The 19994-nt window shown below is 39.6% G+C and overlaps 1 protein-coding gene across 7 annotated transcripts in view; it reads left to right on the top strand.

The window, feature by feature from the left end:
* Positions 1-19994, top strand: part of myo3a (myosin IIIA) — a 68456-nt gene that overhangs the window by 8009 nt on the left and 40453 nt on the right. For 6 of the 7 annotated variants that reach the window (XM_086306666.1, XM_086306667.1, XM_086306662.1 and 3 more), the window contains exons 4-7: positions 7388-7492; positions 7601-7700; positions 13652-13728; positions 16903-17048. In XM_086306666.1, coding sequence (XP_086162792.1) covers positions 7388-7492; positions 7601-7700; positions 13652-13728; positions 16903-17048 — 428 coding nt within the window. Of the gene's footprint in view, positions 1-7387; positions 7493-7600; positions 7701-13651; positions 13729-15946; positions 16073-16902; positions 17049-19994 lie in introns of those variants that run through there. The other variant, XM_086306668.1, reaches the window with a different exon arrangement.

Below are 19994 nucleotides of genomic sequence, written 5' to 3'. Positions count from 1 at the left end.
TCAGACTGAGAGTAGGACAAAATAGGCCAGCTAGGCTCTAAATAACAGCAGTATGCAGCAGCCTGTGACATTCACACTTCACATGAGATGATATGAGACCAGTGTAGATAAATTTAGTAAATAACATAAATGCAATTTTAAAATCTTTATGTATTTTTGTGCTGTTGTTGCTTATCATCTTACTAATAATTTCTAGTCCTAGTTAGTGATATTATTGGTGTATCTGTTTATTTGTTACCTTTTACTTTTTACGAAGTTAAGAAAGCATTATTTAAATCGAGCCTGATGTTGAATATAAAGAATGATTTTCAATCTCTTTTTCATGCTTATATATTTTTTTTACTGATGTTGGATATCTCAGTGGCTCCATGCTGTGGTATTTTATACATTTGCCTAACAAACAAAAGCTCCCCTGGGTCATTTCTGTGAAAAGATTTTTTAAAAGGTTTAGATCTAAATGTGCTGAAATAGTTGATGTTGATACTTAGCTTGAAACAAAACCACGTACAAGCTTGTGGCATAGATAAATGAACCTCTTAGTACCACTGTTTACCCAACAAAAAATTATGCTAACCTTTAACCAAAAGCCCCATTTCCCCAGGCCATCTACAACCAGTTTCCCTTCCTAAACATCCAAACAAAGTCTTAAGGCTAAAAAAAAAAAACAAATACAAAAGCTAAATGAAGACCGACAGGATTTCCATTTAAGATACTCATCCTGTTCTTCTATTACGCTACCTTTTTTTCCACTGTTAGGAGATTATTGTTTCACACTGAACATTTTTCCTTTGTCAGGTACAGCAGTGCTAGAACAAAGTGTCCATATTTCTGTAATCCAAGCTCAGTGGGCTTCACATCAACAGCAGCACTGTTATGCTAGCCCAATAGATAGTTTTCACCTCTCCATCTTGAGTTTCCTTCCCCTTTCATCAATCTCCTTTCTCCTGACCTTTGCAGAGGACCCTGCATTTACTTCTCTCAGATATCAAGATGCTGACAGCACCATCCTTTTGAAGGAAAACAAAGAAAGTGCTATTGTTTTTTTAAGATAGTTTCATGTGAGTGTTCAGTGAAATTATCTACCAGGGCTTAATTCCTATGAGTAAAACTATAAATCTGCTGTGATCTTTGTTTATTCCCCATGGTTACATATCCACTCAAAATTTCCCTTGCAAATCTGCAACCAGCAGTCCAAATCTGGTGGCTAATCCTGAGGCTGAAATCACTGCCTGACAGTTTAATAAGTGGCTGTGTTGTGCGTGTGTGTTTTTGTGCTCTGAAGTAGATGCACATGGGGTTTTAGCAGTAAAAAAGACAGGAAAGCAGGGAGTGAGGTGGTCATTCACCATGGTTACTGGCCCTCCTTTCTAAACTGTAATTTTCCATCCTTTAGCTCTGCTGAGAGGAGCCTTTCTCTGCCCTGCACTGACAGCAGACCGCTCATTATGAGCAGAATTCATACAAATTGCATCCGCTACTTTGTTAGCCCTTCATTGGGGTCTACGAGCTTTTGGCTTTGCCTCTGTAGTGTTCTCCTTTATCACAGCAGATGTGGGCAGAGATGAGCATGCTTTCATGTATAAAGGCCTAATATTGCTACCAGAGAGCTTGAAAATACTTCAAAGAAAGTGACGCTAGAGCGACTTTTATTCTCTGACTGGAAATAAGGAGCTAATTTAGATGTGCATGTCATTTGTGAGACTTTAAAAGGTCATTTGTTTTAAATGTTCACCATCTTCTATCGAGCTAAAATAAAAAATGTTGGAGTTTTAAATCAAAATTGCATCACTCTGGGGATGTGCTTTTTAAAAAAAAATTGGGATTGCTAAAAAAATGTCATTCGTCATTCATCTATGTGTGCAGATTAATTAAATTAAACCCTGGCCGCTAAAGTGAGCAGCTCAGAGAAGAAGCAGAAAAAGATAACTCAATCTATTGAAGCGCAAACCTTTACACCATCATTTTCTATCACGGAGGAAATGAACAGCAAAAGCAAGCAGCAGTGGTAGGAGAAATTGGCTTATGAAGATTCTTTGTCAGGACCAAAATTGCATAAAGAGTCTGCACATGAAGAAAACAATAATTAGCATTGTTGTCTGGGGAAAGATAAATGATAAGTGGAAAAGAGAGATAAATCTCTCGAAGCTTCTCATTAGTAAGCCTATACAGCTTTCCCTTTCAGCGTGGCACAAAACACAAAAACTGGATCGCACGAGGACTTGACTCGAAGGTTCAGGAGAAACTTAATCAGGGCTCATCCTGGGCATGTCGCTAGTCTATCCCAGAGCGACAGAAAATCACACACTCTGAACTCTACACCTATGGTTAGTTTACAATCACCAACTAATCTAACCTACACATTTTAGGACATGTGTTAGTGAGCCTTAATCAGTTCACAAATTCCCTAGTCATTGAATCAGTGCTTGAAAACACATGAAAATTTTTTTGCTTGTCCCTTTTTTGCTTTCCTCACTTCATTCTACTTGGACACCCTGTCAAAGTCAACAATTTGTCCTGGATTTTTCAACCCATTTTCTCTCTCCAAGCTCATCCTCTTGACCTTTGCACTCGTTAATTGACAATGATGTTTTGAAATAGTTTCCCTCTATCAGACCTTTCGATAAACGGTGCCAGAAAGTGGACACCTCGGCTATTATGCTCCGTGTAAACGATAAGGCCACGGTAACAATGGGAGTGCTCTTCTCTGGAGATGGTCCAGCATGCCGCACACACGTTTGTTTTCAGATCTTAATGAGGACATTGAATAGATACAATGCCTCGATTTCACTAACACGAACACTAACCCCCCAGAAATGAATGCTTAACCTTAAACTGAACTATAACCTAATTGTAACCCTAAACTCAAAACAACATTTTGAGCCTCAAAACATGCCTTCAAATTCACAAGGACTGGCATTTGGTCCTCATATTTATTGGTGGTCCCCACAAGTATAATGACAGTTCTTGGTCCTCACAAAGATATTTAAACAAGTACAAACACACACACACACACACACACACAGGGAACATGTTTCTTCGAGCCTTTTGCAACTCGGTATATCCATCCATAAATGAGGTAATTAAAAAAATACAATGTAAATTTAAACTTTTATGCAATCACACTGTTAATGAAAGATGGCTAAAGCGAGCACCTGTGTTTAGTTTGTTTCATCTTTACCTTTCTTTTATCTACTTCTTTGCTCGTCTTTGATGCAAAACTTGCATTTACATGACTAAACAAGCACCTGACCTCATTTGTAATGGAGACTAGACCACTCAATATTCAGTGTGTTCCTTTGTTTATTCTTTGACATGATGAGCAAGACAGAGCGCAAATCTTAACAAATCTTTTCATGCAGTGCGTTCCTCTTCCAAATCTGTGAAATGTGTAACAAGGAAAGATCAAACTCCATTGAATCGTCTCTAACTGTAAAAATGACTCATGATTTTTATGAGTGTCAGAAAGAAAAATAATTTTGAAGCCCATTGCTGGTACATTCTTCAATAGTGAGCAACATGTCAACATGGTTTTTCTCAATAAGGCAAAGGAGCAGATGAGAAGCCATCCACAAAAACTGACCAAGTAACCCATTCCTGATCTCGGTGTGTCAAATACTATGGGTTTTTTTCAAAGCTGCTGGGGTTTTGCAAATGTAGAAACGGTGTCCTGGGAATACAGTACACTGGGTTACTAACTGGTCTCATAGCTAACCAGATTTAGATGCTGAAGCGTGAGAGTTTTACTTCCTTCTTTTTACTTCCTGATTGACAAAAGGCTCTCTTTCAATCATCTTGTACTGAACTTTTAGGGAGTGGAAATGCTAAAGGAAAGGGATGTACTTCATTTATAACACAAGAAAAAAGTGCTTGAAAAGTGAGTACAACAAGAGTTCAACAAACAGTTTTTGTTGCATTAACCGTACCAAGGATTTTGTGGTACTTTAAACCTTGCCAATTATTTGTGATGCCTAAACATAATGACTGAATAAGAGTAAAGATAAAAAGCAAGTGAAAACTAATAAGAGTGTGAAAACATAGCCTCTAATTGGGCATGAACACTGGGCTCTAGGCTGAAAGCTTAAACAACGTCAAAGATTAACTGGAAGATGGCAAAAGCCATGGTTCAAAGCAGCCCAGTTCATGCATGAGAGATAATGCTCAGCAAGTGCAAAAGTAAAGTAAAGCTGACCAGTTTGCATGACAACATGGGATTACAAAATGAAACCGGAATCAACGAGCACCAAAGAGGTCATAGATTAAAATTAAGATCCATGATTGACATTAAAGGCTAAGTTTTCCTGTCAGTGTTAAAATTTCTGCCTCTGAAAAGAAACCGTAATCTTGAGGTGTTTGAATATCTGTGCTAAAGCTCATAGAACGGTTAGTAAATGTGATTTAAGCAGTTAAACAATTAAATTCAATCATCTATGACATTCCCAATGTCGTTTCCTTTCTGCAGAGATTTAGGTCTTCACCACATCTCTAATAATTAATGTTCATGTCCAGGATCACTTGTTGATGTGGCCGCTGTGGCTAAGGTGAGAGCACTAACGTTTAGCTCACCTAAATCCGGGACATCGGACCTCTCATTAATATGGATTCCTTTGTCTGCCTCGTGTAATTTAATGATGACAGGTGATATGGCAGCAATGATGTGGACTGACGTCAGGCCCCGCTCATTGTCAGAGTGCTGTGCTGTCTGTGAAAACCTCTGCGGTATTCTCTGCTTAACTGCAGTTTGTCTGCACGTCTGATAGCCGAGAGGAGACGTGATTAAGCTTCCTATGTGGCAGCTGAGATACATGCCATCCATCCTGCAACAGTCCTCCGGGCTCCTGATGAATAGGCAGATTGATAGGCAGATAGAAAACAGACAACAGGCACATCATTGAAAACTTATGCCAGTGCACCGTCAAGGTCAAAGAATTGCTTCACCTTCAGTGTCGTAGAAGGATTACAGATTATAGTTACCATTCCAACCTTGGGCCAGCATTTCAATTTGAGGTTAACATACAAAGTCAAATGAACATGACACAAAACTACTAATGAGAAATAAAATGTATTTGCAGTGATATATAATTCCTGAAATGCACAAGGAAAGAAAGACAAAGTGTTTCAAAGAGATATGGAAATGCAAGATACACAAAGAAGTAACTTTGACTTTAGTGGCTCTTGTTCCGCCGGTACCACCGGGGCCTTTTACCGTTGTCTTGTTGAGGTATAATGCAAGATTACAGTACAGTTAATAGATAATACAGTACAGATAATAATAATTGCAGAAAGTTGCTTCTTTTCATCTGGACGCAGTGCTCTCTCTAGGAGAAACATTTCATTGCTCATATTTCAGTCTTAGATAAACTTTTCCCCTGCAGATGAACAAATTGAACTTTCTGGGACAAGATAATAACTAGCTCAATTTTAAAAAGCTGTTAATGCTAAAATGCCACCCATCAGTCTATTATCTGCTGCTTATCTGGTCTGGGTCACAGGGGCAGCAGTCTAAGCAGGAATGTCCAGACCTCCCTCGCACGAGTCACCATCTCCAGCCCAAAACACCTCACCAAGGAGCTGCCATAGTCAGATTCCAACTCGATCCTTTAAAGCAGCTCTACAAATTACCTACTCCTTGTGATCTCACTCTTTTGGCCACCAACTACAGTTTGTAGCCGTAAGCAAGAGGAACGTTGATCAGCCAGCAAATCAGTAGCTTTGTCTACATCTTCAGTTCTGTACCAAGCTCTAGAAAATTACTGCTTTGGAAAATGGACCAATTTTTATTACTTCCAGCTTCCCAAATGCCATGATTTGCTGCTTATATCAATTTTATGTGAATACCAATAGCGTCTCATCTATATTTATTATGTTTTAGACTGTTGGATGGATTTTTAAAAAGCATTTTGAAGATGAGATCTTTGTCTTCCAGTTAGTTTATAGACTAAATAAATCAATAAAATCAGTAATTGCAATGCTAGGTACTTGTGACCCACGAATTAACTACATTTAGTTAGTATTCACTGAGATCTTTAAATAAAGGAATGACTTTGTAGCTTGCTGTTGTCAGCACAACATTTTTTTTAAAGCCCTGTAGGTTGAATTATAAAGAGATCACTCATTGTTTGGCTATTTGGGCCCTTAGATGTTTACTTTACTCTTTTTGTTGTGGTGCTATTGTTGAGCTATGCTGTACCTTTTTTCTTAGGACTGCAGGTAATGACACTGCAAGTTAGCATCATTATTTTCCATCTAATAAGGAGCTATTTCTTTACCCCAAATTACACAACACAGTGGGTAAACATCCCTTTCCCTGAGAAAATAAATATTACACTGTAAGCCTCATTGTGTGCTTCCACTTGCAGTAACCTACCATTTGAAATGTGTGTTAAAAACTATTTTTGTTGTATTAATTGTGAATGGTAGTCTTAACATTTTCTCGCACGTGTTACACATTTTAAACAGGCTGATTTTATAGGCTGATTTGCTTTTAAATTACAAGTTAGGGAAATCAGTGTAGTTATAAAAGAGCAAGAGATCACTACAAAAAGCTATAATGGAAATTTCCTGTCTACCAGAAAATGTCAAGGATGTTTTTTATGCATGCAGTTAAGAGTGAAGATGGAAAATTGCTCATAAAAAGTTGAATGATGCATGTGTAGATGATATCTTTTACCATAGAGAGTAACAGCGTCTGTGTTTACAAACAGGGTTCGTATGCAAAGAGACGCCATTTCAGTCCACTTCCAACCCCCAGCGTCGCTGATTGACATCTCAGAGCTTTTTATTTTTTATGCACTTCTGGCATCTCCCAAAGAAAGACCCAAATTAAGGGTTATTGTTGTTGCCAAGGCAACCTACTGGGTAATTTTCTGTAATTTTCCGGGAGGGATTGCTATTGACGGTGAAGTCCATATCAAGATGCTGTATGCTGCAAGGAAACATCTACTGGAAACACAAAAGTCTATTTTTCGGGGGAGGAGGTGTTCTGCCGCAGTGAGGAATGTCCCATAAACGGTGTATAATTTCTAATATAAATCTTGGCTTTGTCTGAATGCATACGATTATTTGCTTTATTTGAGCCCGCTTAGTCATCACCGCATAGATTAAACCCTGCATACAAAATGTACATTCTCTCCCGCTAAGCTGCCTGAGAAAGATAAGCCTCTAAAGATTGATAGAATTACTTCCAGCATCATCCCCCTGTTTTCTCGCTGTGAAATCTTATGATCAAAACGCTTCACCCCGTGCTGTTTCCACATGAAAATTCGGCATATCTTTCCCAGAGTTTGACACATTGTATAAGCAGAGTGTGTGCTGACTCATGGTGAGTTTTTGCTCATTGTCCTCTTTCCTTTGTGGACCCCCCCCCCCCACCCCCCACCCCCCACTGCAGCTCTGCAATGGTGGCTCTGTGACAGATCTGGCCAAGGGCATGCTGAAGAGAGGAGACCGAATGGATGAATCCATTATTGCCTACATCTTGCACGAGTCCCTCATGGTAAGCATTGGAGGGGGGTGACTATGATGTACCCCAGAGTAAACGGGGTGATTTTACAGGCAGGTGCTCATCAGGATAAAAGAAGCTGTTAACCTCTTTGTTTCGCAGGGCCTCCAACACCTGCACATCAACAAGACCATCCACCGTGACGTCAAAGGCAACAACATCCTATTGACGACGCAGGGAGGGATCAAGCTCGTGGACTTTGGTATGTGCCTCTTTTTGCCTTTTTAAAAATTTTTGGCATCCCTGTCCTCTAATCAGCAAAGAACATGTTATAGCTCTATTTAACGAAACCAATTACCTTCAGCTGTCTTACAAATAAACTGTGACAACAATTAGTTTCCCTGAGAGGCTGGACTACATTTACACAATCCAACAACGTGGTGGATGGTTATACTTTTCCACTGTGCCACAAACAGCTGCAAACATTGCTGCTGCTCCCACTGCAATTTCTTAACCAAATGAGGCTCGCTGTAGTTCCTGGGCTCAAGGATCGGGATAGGCAAATTGATTCTGATGGTTTTCCGGAGATGACTCACCCTCCCCCAAAAACCCCCAGCTGCCTGTTTTCATTGCAAATAAAATCCCCCTCTCCATTTGTGCGTAGGTTTGCATTTACTCCTGCTAATTGTGGGCTTCTCTTAAAAGCCCTCTCCTAACAATGAAGCACAAAGTGCACTGCTTTTACACAAGAAGAACTAGAGGGTGGGGAGGTATTAATGGAATCACTTGATACTTGAATGGGAAGTAGCTAATACTGAGCCAGAGCAGCTTCTTCCTCCTCGCGCTGCTGTCATGGAGATTCTCAGCACCTGTTTGTTTGTTTGATGTTTACTGATGAAGTAGATCGAGATGTCCAAACTCTGCACCCGGAAGCATCACATAAGTATTCATATAATTAAACAGAAATGTGATAATGCTTCTGGTGATAAGAGATGAATCCTAGGATCTGGTATTCTTGGATTTTTTTAACAGCTGTGTGCTGTGTGTTTTATTTGTGCATACAGAACATATTTGCTTTAAAAACTAAAAACAGTTACAAATACAACATATTCTGAACGGAATGGCAGAAAAACATCCCTCGTAATCGGTCAAAACTATGGCATCAGTACTAGTGGCTCTTATTATTGCATCTGAAAACTGCTTTATTTAGCTAAAAAAACAAACATTAAATACCTCTTTCTACATAATTTATTAATTGTGTTTAGTGTGATTCATTTAAAAGTATTTATGCTGAAAGAAGAACCAAACAATCCTCCATGAGTTTGTAATTTCTCAAATTATTCTGTATGATCTGGTGGTTTGGCCGAGACCACACATGTTGCTTTCTTAGTTTTTGCTGCTGTACACTGAAAATCAGCTGTCACATCTTCAACACTGTGAAATGCTGGAGTATTCATAGACTAGAAAAAGTAACCTGTTATTGGTTTCAGTTTTAAAGTGAAACAAAATGTTTCAGTCTTGTGCAAAAGTCTTGAGTCACCCCTCATGTCTTTATATTTTGCTTCCAAGGAGTAAGGCCTTCTTCTAATTCTGTACTTGACAAATAGTTCTCCCATCTCTCTCTGAAGGTCTTTCAAAGATTTTCTTTGACCATTTTCAGAGGATTTTTTTTGTTTTTGTTTTGTGTGTTAAGCCACTTAAGCCCGACCTATGAACCATTCAAGCATAAAAAAGCACCTAACTCAAGCGATGAACCAGTGTTGTGTCTACACATGAAAGACAACTTAGCAAAGAATCAGTTCTAGATGGTATCTGTCTATGCAACTTTTGCCTCACTCTGATTTAAATTAAAATGCTATAAACACTCACAGACGATATCACACAAATTGTCTGAAGCTATTAATCAGGTTATTGCAATCCTGGCATCTCCAACAGCATCCAGCCATTATTTCTGCGATATATCATCTCTTGCTTATTTACAATAAGAACATCTTATCAAGTGTTTGATGTTTCTCTGGCTCAACCTGTAATGAATGTCCAAGATAGGAAGGATATCGTATCTCTGAAAATAATTTATTACATACAAACATTGTTGGTTAGACCAGAGAGCCAGTTTCAATTCACCGTGTTTAGTGCTAAGCTCATGTAACTCTCACAGGAAGTAATTATGTTTAATGTTGGGACACGTTATCATCAGTAAATTGTTGCTGCATTCACTTTAAGGTATAAGAAAGCAGTGGCACCGCTGATCAGCTTATCTTCTATGAATAAATATTTGCCGCTGTGCATGACTGTTATCTGTTCGCACCATATTTGTGGCTGCTGGTTAGAAGTAATGCATGTGGATCAGTTTAGGGAAAATGTTAAAAGAAGCTGTATTATAAGAGGAGATAAAGTTTATATTGAAGTGTGGGTTTAAAGGAAGAAGAGCCACAGATTTTCCTGACAGAAATCTCTCGACATCTACTGGATGGTTCCCACTGGTTGAGGTCTTATCTATTTTAATTCCCTAGCAGATCAAATCGGTCATTTGTCCTGTAACTTTCAATTCAATTCAGTTTTATTTTTGTGCACCTCAAGCTGCTTCATATTGTAAGGTAAAGATCCTACAATAATACAGAGAAAACGGCAACAATCAGACGATCCTGTTTGAGCAAGCACTTGGTGACAGTGGCAAGCAAAAACTCCCTTTTAACATATGTATTCAAAACCACAAAACTAAAAAATGAAAAGCTTAGTTGGAAGTCAGAGTCACTGTAAATAGCAGGGTTTACCCAATAACTAAACTTTGCTCCCCTTGCACCATAAATAATAATTCATTTTTATAGTTTTTAAGTTTTTATATTTTTGCCAGATTAAAAAAACTGTCTGCTTTCAAGTTTTCTCTTATTATTCTATGAAGTGTTCACATCATAGGCAGCACATTCAAGTAAAACAAGCTGTATGCATTACAGGAATTGTTAGGTTTGAGTGCTGCCAGCACAGAGATTCATAGGATTTGTATGGAAAATAAATAAGACCACAAAAACAAATGTTGTTAATTTTAGTCCACTAGATTAGTCTAAATTAAAAGGTCCATTTACTTTTAAAGTTGTAACTAGGGACACCACTGTATTCCTAATTTTGTCTATCAATTTTAAAGACAGCTGTCAGTCTCCTGGTCCTCTAATCTACATGCTGAAGTGTGTGTGTGGTAGTAAGGAAGGGCTTAAAGTCCCAGAATCAAGAGCCACATGAATGTGTGTGTGAACGGTGAATGTGGTTTGTGGTGAAAAGTCTTTGTTTACTGGTTCACACATCTGCTTTTACAGCAAAAACCCTTATCTACCATAATATCATGACACCACGCAGGCCTACATACTATTCAAGCAGCAGCATGTCCTCCACTACAAGCTCTCCTGTAAATCACACTTCTTGCTTTGTCGCTGCTTGATCTTCACTCTGGGTTAGGCTTTTCATTGCTAACCTTTGTTGACTTGACACGTTCTTGGTAACACGTTGCGTGTGCTGTGGTTAGTTTCTTCTGGCCTCATCACAGTTTTGCACTTTATACATATATATACTCCATACATACTCCAGTACAGCCTGTAATCTACTGATTTGTGCTTTTGAACAGGATGTTTTCATTTGTCTGGTCCAATATGATGCCATATGTATTGATTCATGCCCATGTACTCAAAAAGAATATTTTTCACTTTTGAAAAGGAAAAGAATGTGTATATTTCGAGAGTGGAGGGGTTGCTGGTGGAGTGACTCATTTTGCTGAACACACTAGAGGTTTAAGTTAACATCATAAACATCACACATTCTTTGTATTATTTTTTTAATATTTTATTACTTTCATAGCGTTGAGCATTAAACACTATGTGGTCAAGATGAGAAAAATCTTTGTGGCTTGGGTTAAAATACATAAAAAATACTCTGGTTTCTTGATTTCAATCGTACGTGCTGCAAACACAAAACGGACTTCCTGTGAAAATAGTCAGGAATTCATGCTGACTGTCATGAAAAAGCGCAACAGTTTCTGTTCATGGCCATGCAGAAATAATTGCTTTTGGAATTATTTCCTGTTTTGCATGCTCATGCCATTTCAAGTAACGTAGAGTATTGGAGCAGGTGCATCGCCATCTTTGTCTCCCATTCTTACCAACATGAACTGAGGTCAGGCAGTTTTTGCAAAAAGACCTTAAAAAAGCATTTTCATTTATTTCTTCTGTTCTTCGGATAATTAAAAACAGGATTATTTGATTAGTTTCCATTTCAATTACAACAAGCTGCAAGGTCACTGTGAAATGTTTTAGTGCAATGACAACAGGCTGGATTCGAAGAGTATGCAGGCACCTGGGTTGAATCTCATTTATAAAAGTAGCTCCAACTTCTTTTGTGACGTCCCGCTTGCCAGCTTGTACGCTGCTGACAGCTGAGATTTGAATGAGGTCTGTGACGTCACGAAGGAGGAGAAACAAACTCGCAGAGTGACGAAAATGGCGGGGTTGGGGGGGGGGTCCGACTCGAGCTTCCACGGGTACTGCGTCACGCTGGGATTAATGGTTTTTTGTGTGGAGGGGCACATGCTACACTGAGCAGCTGAAGAGATAAAGCCCCCGCAGTGACTCATCACCGGCGGAGAAACAGAACAGCAAAAAAAAGACGGACCCAAAAAAGAGCAGCAGAAGAATGAGGAGAGCTGCTCGTTCATCGGTCTCTCATGAATATTCTAATTGACGGCATTATCTCTGTGATGATTATTAAGTGTGTGGCCCACCAGGCTGCACTCCGGGCTAATGTAGTGGAAACAGAGGGGTTTAATAGGGGGCTCTTTGTGTACCTGTACTTTCACGCGCTGATATTCCTCACACGCCTTATATATCATAACAAACATACAAGTTTGTGTATAAGGATGAATCCCTGTAAAACTCTGAGTTTGTCCTCACTAATGCGGGGTGATGTTAGTGTGTTTGTGGTTTTACGACACGATGTGACTGTCCCTGTGTGTATGTTCGCCTTATGCCTACATCTCCCCGCCCTGCACATGATTATAATCCCTTTTGATGTTTGCCACAGAACCATTTTCCTTTACACTGCTCATCCCGGCATTTCTCTCCACCCCTGGATTTAACCCCCAAGCTCCAACAGTGACAGCATTTAAATGGATGCACAGAATCATCACCATGTCTAAATTTGCTGACATGGTTGGAAATACATTCATGTGGTGTAAATGGCTTTGTTCTGTTACTTAGAGATTGTGCCTGTCTGCACACTTTTGATGTTTTAAACAGATTTTTATGCAGTTCACCATCTGGATGTTTTGTTGGTACATTTCCTCAAATTGCCCTTTCATTTCTTAAAAGCTTTTATGTTGCACGTCTGGCTGCTAAAACACATTTTGCAGAATCTGTGCGCCTCATATTCTTCATGTAAAACTATGAAGTAGAAGACAGAGACGCGGTTCTGCAGCAGCATGTCGTGCATCACTACATCACCTTTTGTTTGTGGGTTGCCGCTTTTGTCTCGAGGCTTTGCTTTTGTCCCGGTCGCTGCTCTTGATCTGGCCGGCTGCTTCAGCAGAGCCCGCCCTGGGATACATCACAGTGTAGCGTAACACTGATTTGTCTGGACTGGACCGAAGTCACGATTGTGGGTCAGCATGTTCCTTGTCAGGCACATTAACACAGCACACACACACGTAATGACACACGTGTCCTCTTTTTCTCTCTGCAGTCCCATTTCTGCTGAACGTATCTGCCTCTGACTTGACTGCTGTAATGTGACTCGGGCCTCTCTAGCATCAGACAATAAATCACTCAGATGCGTCTTGTTCTGGGAGGAGGTGACACGTCTCCGGCCACCAGATCGTGCTCACAGTTGAATTGTATTCAAATGTTGTTCTTGAAATGCCAAAATCGCTTGCAGTCAAATAAGAATTTGTAATTCATGGCAGTCTATCATTTGGATAAAGAAAAAAAGCACTGCAGATGTTTATGCGTGTGTATTGTTTATTTCCTTCGTCACTATAGCGACAGCTCTATCAGTGCACGCTTCAAGAGCCATTGGGCTCTCTATCATTTGAGCCATGTCCTGCTGTTTACTGTGCACTGTTTCCCTTTTCACAGAGCATCACTTTTACCTGCCAGTGTGATCTTTGTAGAAATAAAAACATGTTATTGAGATATTTTGAATTGTCTCCACTGAGTCTTGTTTTCTACCCTGCAGGCGTTTCAGCCCAGCTGACAAATACCCGTCTGAGGAGGAACACCTCAGTGGGAACCCCCTTCTGGATGGCTCCCGAGGTACGGTAAAAGTGGCCTATAAATGCTCCCGCAGCCTCGTCTCTTTCTGCTACATTAGCCTGGAGCAGATCCCAGTGGACCACAGTTAATAATCATCAAAGAGATAACACTGTCAAATACAATGTGCATGGAAAAAGTGAAATGGGCAGCCTCCATCGTTCATCTCTTGTATAATCATGGCTGAGTGCACTGACAGTATGTATAGCTTGTGTAGAGAAGTGGCTGCAACAAAAATTGAGCGTTTTATACCAGTCGTATGTGTTTGAACCTTATTCTTTTTATAGCAGGTTAATGTGACTTTGTGCTGTGAGCTGGGCTCTCAGCTCGGGGTTCTTAACGACTCTCTGACACTGACTGAAAGGCTGTTTCTATATGATAGTGTTTTTCTTGCTTCAGTAATGCATTAGGGTTTTTGCAGTTTTTGTATGCTGTTATCTGTGGCCACTACTGTCAATGTTTATTGACAGCGTTGGAAGCTGTGCTTCCTTTATATTGCAAGTTAGAAGTTCAGTGGTGGTAGGTGAGAGTTTGCACATCAAAGTCTGTTTACAGGTCTTGAGGATGTGCTACTGCGTATTTGAAAAAAACACCTTCTGTGCCTCCAGAGGGATCAGTGTGAAGTCCATTAAACCGCCTCAAGTGTTGTCACTTGCATGGAATAAAAAAATAATGTTTTTCAATAATGTAAAAAGTCAAAATTCAGAATAAATAATCTAATTTTTTCTTTTAAGTTGACTGAGAAAATATTGTAATTCTTTTTAGATAATTCATAACTTAATGAAATTTTTAAAAGCGAAGAAGAGGTGCTCATTACCATGTTATGAATGTTGATGCTGCACAGTTTATTCAACAGAGGCCACTTTGGAACTTCCCTGATGGCACCATGGTTGGAGCACCAGAAAAGCAACAACCTGCTGATCTGAGTAATAAATAATAAATAACTAGAGATACTACTAACACGCAGTCAGAAAATCATGTGTCTAAAATAACAGTAGGAATCAGCTGACATACTGGAATATTATTGGTCCTGAAATTCCTATACTTGTCAGGCTCTAAACATCCCTTAATATCAAGGAGAGCAGGTGAACACACATGTTCCAGCATATTTGGTCTTGTATCCTGTATATTTTGACTTTCATACTCCCCCTCCGAATTGGCTCTCCAGATAAGGGAACACAGTGTGTCTCTGCATTATTAACAAGCAGCCAGGCTGTCCATAAGTCTTTTATAGATGCAAAACACCCCATCATACTTCCAAAGGCTTCAGTGAGAATGACATTCCTGTCGAGACTTCACCATACGGGGAATCGGCTCCTGAAACAATCCACTGCTGTCATGAAATTCAAGCTTAGTTCCTTTAATGGATCAGTACGATTTAACACATTTCATAATGTGCAAAACTGTCTCCATTTTCAGTTTGTGCTGCAGTCTTTGCTGTTTCACTACTGCTCAGCAAATAGTTGGCAAGTGTTTGCAGACAAGTCAGAACTTAGCATGCAAACCACAGGCAACCACGACAATCTGCTAACGACCAAAGCAATCACAAGGAGGTCTCAGTTTACCAAATATAGCAACCAATTTTACTGAGCAACTGCCAGCAGCCCCCAGTAGGTTTTTAAGGAGTAAGACATTTAAATGGATCTTAGAATGAAACAGGGACAACAAACAAAACACACTGCAGAGCAAAACAGATTGCGTAATGTTGGAAAACAAACTTCAGATGACGTTTGGACTGTGCAGTGAATTGATTCATCATGAAAAAGGCTCGGCAACCCCTAGTGGAGCAACGGCATAGCAGAAAACAGAGATAACCTGAATGTTAGGAGATGCACTTTTAGTCTCTCAGTCAGACACCATTCATTTATTTTTCATTGAACTTGAAGCAAACACTTTTGGAAACCCTCAACAAGTAGAGGAATCTGTTAACCACCCATTTGCACGCTTAACCTCAACACTGATCAAGATTAGATGAGTCATTAGCGGAATTCGTGGGGATGAGATGGGTAAACTTATACTCAGCATACATGATCACCCCAGATCAACTTGCATGTTCACTTCTTAAATCAAAATAGCTTTTACATGAAGTTTGCATGCCGTGCAAATGCAGGGTGCTGCATGACGTGGTGTCGTTAAGGCTCAAGGATTTTAATCTTATTTGTTTAAGACATTTATTCACGAAGGTCTAAGAAAGGGCATTTACCTGAGTGGACTGAGTAGACAAGAAGCACTTGACAGAGCGGAGGTTTCTTCTTTCTAAATATACACTTTGGGGACAATATACAGCGCTGGCTTTATATAAAGTCTACTTCTAAAGAGGATTTGCTTATGTAGGTTTGACTTGGAGGTGAGCTGCATCTTTTCCGCACTGTGTTATACACATGTTGTGTAGATGAGCTTTCTTTTCCAGAATAATTGTGTTTGGTTGTCGCTGTCGAGTTGTGATTTTGGCCGCATTATGTGTCTATATTTGTGTGTTGGTTGGAAATAATTTTGCTGTTTAAAAGTCAGTTTGTCATGTCTTTGCAAATTAGTCTCCTTGAGGACAGATTTAACATTGATTTCTTTTAGTTTTCATTAAGTGTGTTTGCCAGCAACATGACGGAATAATGAAAGTCTTGGGGTTTTGTGGAGTGTGTGTCTTATTGGTTATCTGGTAATGATTTGTCTGGTTTGCATGCATTAGACTCTGCCTGTTCAGAACTAGAAAAACAAATTACTGATTACTGTTAAATGTGTGTATTATATGTGAGTGTGTGGTAATAACAATATGAATCTTGAATGATTCATACTGCTGATTGAGTGCCATACTGCCCGCAGGACAGTGATGATGGACTCTGTGTGTGTGTGTGTGTGTGTGTGTGCGTGCGTGCGTGCGTGCGTGCGTGCGTGCGTGCGCGTGGGTGTGTTCTGCTCACAGCCAATGATAATGACGAAGTTGTTTTGGCTGAGCTGCTGCAGTTTGTTTAGTTCCTTTGTTGTTAGTGCACAACTTTTTAATGACATTTTATATTCTTTCACATTTGTTTGTGTAGAAGCACAAGAAGAAATAAAAAAAAACTTAAATACTGACTTTCAAAGAAGGAAGCAGACCCTGATTTAATTGCTTTACTCGTGATATCTGTAATCAGACATTAGACCACCTGTTATATGTTCTTTATTTCATCATCCCTGCAGGTAATAGCATGTGAGCAGCAGTTGGACTCCACCTACGACGCCCGTTGTGATGTCTGGTCCCTGGGCATCACAGCTATAGAGCTAGGAGATGGAGACCCACCGCTCTCTGACCTTCACCCAATGAGAGCCCTTTTTAAAATACCCAGGTAAACCTGCCATAATTGCATCATATTCTGCTGTGCTGAATGAATTTAAATGATTTGGTTCTTATGACAAATCTAAGCTGAAGGTTGCAAATAAACCAAAAACATGTTGTGCTCTCTTCAAAAATGAGATTGATTCTCAATAAGACATATTTTATGTTTTATCAAACTGGACTCTGCTTCAAGCCTAATGACAGCTTTCCTGCACATGATTAAGTTCTCATATAAATAATTTACTTAATTTTATTTGTACTGTGTTCGCATTTTGTTTATGTAATGTGCTTTTACATTTTTGATATCTTGAAAGGTGCTATTACAGATTAAAGCTATTATTATGCTGTTTTGCCATCCCTGGATTTGATAGAGCTGGTTACTGACTTTGTCAGAGTGATAAAATAATGACTACCCTTTTAATTTGACCCTGTTGTGCATCTTTTCTTTTCTTTTCTTGTTTTGTCCTCTGAAACACTTTTCATGACTTTTTAATTACAGTTTATGGGCTGAGAAAACACAGCTCATTGAAAATGCGAATACAGGCATGAACAGTATTAAGCTTTCAGTCTATATCAGTAAATACATAGATAGTACTCAATATGAGTTTATGGATATTATATTCTGTAGGTTTTAGAACCTAAAATAGTCATAAAAACTAAAGTAACTAAACGAAAACCGTCAAATACACTCTGAAAGAAAATAAAGATAAAATTTAATCAGAAACTACAAGATTATAACCACTCTGCTTCCATTTTTAAAGCTGGAACCATGCATGCAAATAGCCTTTGCCTTAAGATACAGCTCACCCCAGGCAGAAGTAGAATAAGATGATATTTTCTTCACTACCCTGATACGGACCATCTCACAAGACTGGGCATGTTTTCATTATCTGACTCCTCGGCTTGTAAAGATAGCATAATGTATAGCGCTTGCACTGCAATAAAGAAAAGTCCTCTCCTACTTCCAACATAGTGATTTGTGCCTCTATACAGACTGTCACCACACTAAGTACAGTCTTTTTAGTTCAAATGGCTTTTTTCTGCTTGCAGGGCTTTATCCATTACATACTCCCTCCCTGGCACTCATCCCAATGATCCTGCTGGGAGGAGGCTGCGGGCACAGCCCCTCTTTCTCTTTGTTTCTACTGTGAGCTGAAGCTGATTTTCTAATTGTTTATCTTCACCTGATTTCAGTGTGAGAGCATTTAACCATCACAGCACAGCTCTTTGTCCATCACTGCCCTGAAACACGCACACGCCTACACACACAGACTGCTGCTGTGTCACGGCTGTCCTGTGTGTTTGCTCTGGGGGTCGTGCTCCAACGGAGCCATCACACAGCTTTCTCACAATCTATGTGACTGCTGCAGCCAGAGCTCCGGGCTCCCTCTTCACACTCCTCACTTCCCTCCGCTCACTACTCTGGCTTCATTTGTCAAGCAGTCTTGGAAAAAGCCACGCTGAGGGCATTAGTTCATCCACTCTCTCTTATTTAGTACACATTTGCCCTACCCCCCAAACAGCAGACCACCGAAGCCATTCCTCATTTTTATTATGATTGTTATAATCCTGATTTTTCTATCAATAACTAGTATGGTTATTTTTATTAGTACAGTTTTACCTACTAATTGAGGCACACAAGAGCTTGACACAATGCATGCAAACATATAATACTATAATGTATTTTATATGCAGTGATGCCATACAAGCCCATGCCGTTTCTCTATTGACGTTTCTTGAGAATTGTCTGCCATATTGGATGTGATGCAACCAACAGTTGTGAAGGAAATTGCATAAAACCTGCTGGTTGGCAAGTTGTTTCTTGAAGATTGCTGGCTGTTGCTGAGTGAAATGGATTGCAAAGCTGGCACTGCATCAAAAACCTCCTTGTGTTTACTACGGTTCCTGCAGCTCCCTGTGGTTTGTATGGAAGGCGCTTACTTGTCTAAAAACTCTCGCAAACCAAACACAAACCAGAAATGGAGAATGTTCGCTCAGCTCTGCAGCCAACACACTTAAGAAGACGCAAATTTTAACTCTAGATTGCTTTGGTAAACAAAGCAGTTGGTATACATGGTTGACTCAACGGCTGCAAGGTGCAAATCAGCCCATCACCCCTCCACCACCGTGCTTGACAGTTATGCTGTGTTTGTGTTTTGCCAAATGTGGAGCTGTGAAACATCTCCACATTGGTCCTGTCTGTCCAAGAACATTGTTCTAGGAAGGTTGTTCCCATTTAGGAAGGTTGGCAACTGTGTTGAATTGATGCGCAGAAGTACTTGTTTCTTTCCTCCTTGGTATTGTGTTAACACAGACCTGAATCCTCCAGACCTGCAAACTAACAAATCTTCTGCTTTCATAGAGAAGATCAGACTTGCTGATGATCATTTAACTAAGTGCATTTGATAAGCAGCACCTGGCTGATACGTTTCCTATTTATTCCTATGGAAGGCTGTACTTAGCACACACAATGTTTCTGCATTTTGATTTCACTTTTGTGTAAATAGTGTAATATGTCATGTGTTGCTCTTCATATGTGGTTGTATTTATCTAACTTTAAGTCCTCCTACGGACCAGATTACTTTCATTACGTACTGATGGATTACCGTTATTTTCAACATGATTGTTATATTTTGCCAATGTATCATGGATTATGAAAAAACATAGGTCTACACTGAAAGGAGTGTGCAATGGATACATTGTATCATATTTCAACATATGGAGCTGAATCCAAAAAGATAAAGAGTAAACATACAGAGGAACAAGTCCAGTAGTCTTTTATGTTGTTTCCTCATTGCCTTATATTTCAAGGTTCAAGGTTCTTTATTCGTCACCTTGAACCTTGAACCTTGAATTTAAATAAGAAGAGAAAATGAGGACTGCAGAGAAGGACTAAGACAACAGTATATGTATGGAAGCCAAATCTGTGCTCAAAGCTTCGGTCTCTGGAGCGGAT

This window comes from Aulonocara sp. 'chitande type north' Nkhata Bay, linkage group LG9 (genome assembly GCF_057382095.1).
Source record: "Aulonocara sp. 'chitande type north' Nkhata Bay isolate Kocher_YH1m ecotype deep benthic linkage group LG9, A_spYH_male_GT1.1, whole genome shotgun sequence".
In the NCBI taxonomy this organism is placed as follows: Eukaryota; Metazoa; Chordata; class Actinopteri; order Cichliformes; family Cichlidae; genus Aulonocara; species Aulonocara sp. 'chitande type north' Nkhata Bay.
This window is presented reverse-complemented; position numbering and strand designations above follow the sequence as displayed.